The sequence below is a fragment of the Hylobates moloch genome, unplaced genomic scaffold, assembly GCF_009828535.3.
Source record: "Hylobates moloch isolate HMO894 unplaced genomic scaffold, HMol_V3 SCAFFOLD_22, whole genome shotgun sequence".
In the NCBI taxonomy this organism is placed as follows: domain Eukaryota; kingdom Metazoa; phylum Chordata; class Mammalia; order Primates; family Hylobatidae; genus Hylobates; species Hylobates moloch.
The window spans coordinates 43,694,478-43,700,477 of record NW_026652297.1 but is presented as its reverse complement, the minus strand read 5'-3'; the positions used below and the strand labels follow the sequence as shown (position 1 = coordinate 43,700,477).

The window sequence follows — 6,000 nt, the reverse complement described above, 5'->3', positions numbered from 1 at the left end:
TCTGGTGTGTGTGTATGTGGTGTGTGTATATGGGGTGTGTGTGCATGTGTGTATGGTGTGTGTCTGGTGTACTGGTTGTGTGTGTGTGTGGTGTGTGTCATGTGTGTATGTGTGTGTGGTATGTGTACGGGGTGTGTGTGTGTGTGTCCGTGTGGTGTGTATATGGTGTATGCATGTGTGTATGTGTGGTGTCTGTATGGTGCGTGTGTGGTGTGTGTGTATGAGTTGCATGTGTGTGCGTGTGTGTGGTGTGTATGGGGTGTGGGTGGTGTGTGTGCACATGAATGTGCATTTGTGTGTGTGTCTGCGTGTGTTGTAGGGTTGTCCCCTCCCTGCTGATCAGTAGGTTGTGTTGCTCATGAGCCTAGGCCTAGAGGCTAACCCCGTGTGCATTCCTCTGGCCCAATGATGGGCACCCAGTAGCCCCGCCCCTTCCCACTGACCCTCTCACCTGGGGGTTGTCCATATACCAGAGGAGGCAGTTAGCCTGGGTGTCCAGAATGAAGTACCTCCGCAGAAACTTGCCGCTGTTCTCATGCTCCTCGATGTCCAGAAACCCACAGATTCGGTTCTGCCGATCCACATAAGGCATTCCTGGGCTCTGCTCACATCACCCTGCGTGCAGAAGGGAGGTGCTGATGAGAAGGAAGGTGAAGCAGCTCTGCCTCAGGACCTGCAGGAATCTTTCCCAGAAGCTGGGCTGAGACTCTCTCACCAGCTTCCTTCCATGGGGGCACCAAATGTTCCACCCCAGACCCTAGAAACCTCTCCCAATGTTAAGCACCCCTAAAAATCCGTTCACACGTATTCAACTCACTTTTCCAAGGCTCTATCTGCCCAGGATAGCGTTGGGCACTTTACATCCATAGAGGAGATAAGCCCAAACTTTAGATCAGGGGCCTGCATTCAAATTCCAGTTCTGGATACTTGTTAATTGTATGACCACCAATTATTTAACCTTCGTGTGCCTCAGCTTCTGCATCTGTAAAACGGGGTTAATAATAGTACACCTCATAAGGCTTGGGCTCAGAATTAAGTGGTAGGCACACAATAAGCACTTCTTGAACAGTAGCTATTATCGTTCCTCTGCACAAAACCTTGTGAAGTGGCTCGCAACTCAATTTTATACATGGAAGAAATGATCTCAGAAAGGATGTAAGCTCCAATTCAAACATCTGAATAAAATTCTGCCAGGATCTTGAACAATACCCCACAAGCACAGGCAACCAAAGCAAACATGGACAGGCAGGATCACATCAAGTTAAAAAGCTTCTGCACAGCAAAGGAAACAATCAACAAAGTGAAGAGAAAACCCACAGAATGGGAGAAAAATTGGCAAATTACCCATCTGACAAGGGACTAATAACCAGAATATATAAAGAGCTCAAACAACTCTATAGGAAAAAAAATCTAATAATCCGACTTTAAAATGGACAAAAGATTTGAATAGACATTTCTCAAGAAAAACACATAAGTGGCAAACAGGCACATGAAAAGGTGCTTGACATCATTGATCATCAGAGAAATGCAAATCAAAACTACAGTGAGATATCATCTCACCCCAGTGAAAATGGTTTTTATCCAAAAGACAGGCAACAACAAATGCTGGTGAGGAAGTGGAGAAAAGGGAACCCTTGTATGGTGTTGGTGGGAATATAAATTAGTACAACCACTATGGAGAACAGTTTGGAGGTTCCTCAAAAAACTAAAAATAGATCTACCATATGATCCAGCAATCCCACTGCTGGGTATACACCCAAAGAAAGGAAATGAGTCTATTGAAGAGGTGTATCTGCACTCCTATGTTTGTTGCAGCTCTGTTCTCAATAGCCAAGATTTGGAAGCAACTTAAATGGCCATCAACAGATGAATGGATAAAGAAAATGTGGCATATATCCACAATGGAGTGCTATTCAGCCATAAAAAAGAATAAGATCCTGTCATTTGCAACAACATGGATGGAACTGGGGATCATTATGTTAAGTGTGAAATAAGCCAGCCACAGAAAGACAGACATCACATGTTCTCACTCATTTATGGGATCTAAAAATCAAATCAATTGAACTCATGGAGATAGGGTAGAAGGGTGGTTACCAGAGGCTGGGAAGGGTAGTGGGGGGCTGGGGGGAAGTGGGGATGGTTAATAGGTACAAAAAATAGTTAGAAAGAGTGAATAAGACCTACTATTTGATAGTACAACAAGGTAAATATAGTCAATAATAATTTAATTGTACATTTTAAAATAACTAAAAGAGGCCAGGCATGGTGGCTCATGCCAGTAATCCCAGCACTTTGGGAGGCTGAGGCAGGTGGATCACCTGAGGTCAGGAGTTCGAGACCAGCCTGGCCAACATGGTGAAACTCCGTCTCTACTAAAAATACAAAAAATTAGCCAGTCGTGGTGGCGCATGCCTGTAATCCCAGCTACTCAGGAGGCTGAGGTAGAACCCAGGAGCTGGAGGTTGCAGTGAGCCGAGATCACACCATTGCACTCCAGCCTGGGCAACAAGAGTGAAACTCTGTCAAAATAAAATAAAATAAAATAGTATAACTGAACAGTTTGTAACACAAAGGATAAATGCTTGAGGGGATGAATACCCCATCTTCCATGAAGTGACTGTTATGTGCTGCAAGCCTGTATCAAAACATCTCATGTACCCCATAAATATATACACCTACTATGTACCCACAAAAATTAAACATAAAAAAATTTTTCTAAAATTCTGCCAGGAATTAAGTCACAAAGGACAGCCTCTCCAGCTCCATGAAGATACCAAGAGATTAAAATGCAAGGGGTTTCTGGAGCCTCGAGGTAGGGTCACAGCCCTGGCCCAGCATCTTACATCACTCCGCTGTCACTGTTATGGGGTGAATTACGTCCTCTCAAAATTCACATGTTGAAGTACTAACCCTAAGGCCCTCAAAATGTGGCTGTATTTGGAGACAGGGTCTTTAAAGAGGTGACTGAGTTAGCATGATGTCATTAGCATGGGCCCTAATCCACTATGACTGATGTCTCTATAAGAGGAGGAAAGACCCTGTGAAGACACAGGGAGGTGACGGCCATCCACAAGCCAAGGCACAGACCCTGGACAGATCTTTCCCTCATGACCCTCAGAAGAAACCAACCCTGTTAACACCTTGACCTTGGACTTTCACCCTCCAGATCTGTGAGAAAATGAACTTCTGTTGTTTAAGCCATCCAGACTGTGGTCCTTGGTTATGACGGGCTGAGCAGCCTAATACGGTTACCCCTTATAATGGAAAGAATGGAGAATCAGAACAAAGTCCCAGGCTGGGTGCAGTGGCTCCCAACTGTAATCCCAGCACTTTGGGAGGCTGAGGTGGGAGGATCCCTTGAGGCCAGGAGTTTGAGACCAACCTGGGCAACACAGCGAGACCTCGTTTTCACAGAGATATTAAAAAATTAGCCAGGCATGGTAGCATGCCTGTAGAACCAGCTACTCAGGAGGCTGAGGTAGGAGAATCGCTTGAGCTCAGGAATTGGAGGCTGCAGGGAACCATGAGAGCACCACTGCACTCTAGCCTGGACGACAAGTGAGACCCTGTCAGAAGAGGAAGAAAGGAAGAAAGAAGAAAAAAGGAGAAGAAGGAAGAAAGAAGAAAGTCCCAGCCCATGAGCACTATCCCCGACTCCAGAACAGTCCCTCTGGTATTGTGGGATGAGCCACACCTTCAAGCCAGCCAGCCTCTGTTCCTGTTGCAATTTTCTTAGGCCTCTCTGAGAGCCAAAGGGAAGGGCGGGAGCTCTATTCTGCTCCCCAACCAAGATTGGCCCCTGTCAATGAGCAGAGACACCCAATTCAAAGGCACACCCAGTGCCGACGTGGGACAAGGTCCCACAAGGGTCCCAAAGCACCACATGACCTTCAGACTTTCAAGGTCAGACCCCACCCACTGCTAAGCCCTGACAGACTCCAACAGAGTGAAGTTCCTGGTGGCCCAAGCCCACAGAGGCCCTCTGTCCACAGCCACACAAAGTTGTGAGATGGCTGGCTCAGGCCATCCCCCACAACGGGATGCTGGGTCTCTGGATGAGCTACAGAGACCCAACAGCCCCGGTACTGCAGGCCCAGAGGGAGACACCCTCCCACAGCACAGGCTAATATTAGGCGGATTCGGATCAGGCTAATAGTAAGGGTGGCGATTGGTGGTGTGGCATGTTCTCTCCCACCTCCACAGGGGCCAGTGCTGAGAGGCGGCCCCTAGGAACAAATGCCCCCAAAACACACACATGGATACCAGTGACCGGTGAACACTTGATCCAGGTGAGGTCTGGGGGACCGGAGACACAGACATCAGGGAGACGCGTCGGGGAATCCCACAGCTACTCACTGCAAAAGGATAGGGGACAAAGAGCGAAGCAGACGAGAAACAGGGCAGAGGTGAAACAGCACAGCTAAGGAAGAAGTCAGAGGAGCCGCAGTAAAAGAGGCAGTGAGAAGGATCAACTGTGGACAGAGGAGGTTTCAGAAACACAGCAGAGAAGGATGTGTTGCAGCACAGCAGGGGCTGGGGGAAGCACACCCCTGCCCAAAGCAGCAACCCTTCCATTATGGCACCTGCAGACAGACCCAGGGCCTCCTACAACAAAGCTTCCGCCCCAGCTCCAGTTTCACAACGGAGCAAGTTTGAGTTCAGAAACAGGAGAGAGATGGGCACAAGCCAGTAATGAGGAACAGACACCACAGGAGGAACATGAAGTCTCCCAGCAGACACTGGGTCAAAGGCAGCAAGAGGAGTGGTCTGGCGCTGGCTGGGGGCGGGGAGCATATCCTGGAGAGAAGCCTCAGCTCCCTGGATGACAGAGGAACAGAAGTCCCACCAGAAGGGCTGGGTCAGCATTCTGGGAAGGGTGCAGAGCTGCCTGGTCAGGATGCTGGTGATCGCCAGCCCCCCAAGAAAACCAGGCAAACCCCCTTGATGCCCAACCAGTCACAGACAGATTTGCAGGGGCTGCAAGGACTATCGCTACTCTTGAGGCATCTCCCAGAGAAAACACACAAGCTGCTGTGGAAGAGCAAAGCTAACTGTCCTGGGCCCAATCGCTAAGCACGGTGCCCAACTGAACACTGGCTTTCAAATTTCCCCTTTTTAGCCTGCAGGATTCATCATACCTGTCTTTTTCTTTTTTTTTTTCCTTTTTGAGATGGAGTCTCGCTGCGTCACCCAGGCTGGAGTGCAGCGGGGCAATCTCGGCTAACTGCAACCTCCACCTCCCAGGTTCAAGCGATTGTCCCGCCTCAGCCTCCCAAGTAGCTGGGATTATAGGTGCATGTCACCACACCCAGCTAATTTTTGTATTTTTAGTAGAGACGGGGTTTCACCATGTTGGTCAGGCTGGTCTTGAAATCCTGACCTCAGGTGATCCACCAGCCTCGGCCTCCCAAAGTGCTGGGATTACAGGCATGAGCCACCATGCCTGGTCATGTCTGAATTTTTCTGAAGTCAGAGGCTAAAGAAGGCACTCTTTCTACAATCCTCTAAAAGTCCAATTTTGTTTCAGGGGCCTCACAGTGGGAGAGGATCCTCACGGACCCAAGGGGAAGATAAGCATTCAGGTTACAACATCTCCTGACTGTAGTTCTATCCCTAGAAAAAAACAGCTGCTCAGACGTCCCAAGAAGCAGCTGAGTCACAGAGCTCATCAGGAATGTGGGAGGTGGAGGGAAGGACCGGCTGCAGGAGAACAGAGCATCACACAGAAATGTGGCTCTAACCAGCTGACCCACGCGGCAGCGGCACGCTCAGATGCTGCGCACAACATGAACCTCAGGTCCTGAGCCCTAATCCTCTGACGGTTCATTCTGATCCCATTTGTACATCCCTTGTCTCAACAGCTGCTAAGATTGGGTCCACAGAGCTGCCCCAGGCCCCCAGATCCCCTGTCCTCGCCTCTTCAGCCATGTCACCATAATCTTCCAAATCTTCTCTGGCTCTTCCTCTTCTTCACAGAGGCCTGTGTGGAAGTTAACTTTG

General features: G+C 48.9%; 1 protein-coding gene across 5 annotated transcripts in view; it reads right to left on the bottom strand.

Moving 5' to 3' along the window:
- Window positions 1-6,000, bottom strand: part of PLEKHA2 (pleckstrin homology domain containing A2) — a 66,955-nt gene that overhangs the window by 50,179 nt on the left and 10,776 nt on the right. For 3 of the 5 annotated variants that reach the window (XM_058433602.1, XM_032144294.2, XM_058433601.1), the window contains exons 2-3: window positions 818-982; window positions 452-615 (exon numbers count right to left, since the gene is read on the bottom strand). In XM_058433602.1, coding sequence (XP_058289585.1) covers window positions 452-592 — 141 coding nt within the window. In that variant the 5' untranslated portion in view covers window positions 593-615; window positions 818-982. The remainder of the gene's footprint in view (window positions 1-451; window positions 616-817; window positions 983-6,000) is intronic. The other 2 variants (XM_032144292.2, XM_032144295.2) reach the window with 1 other exon arrangement.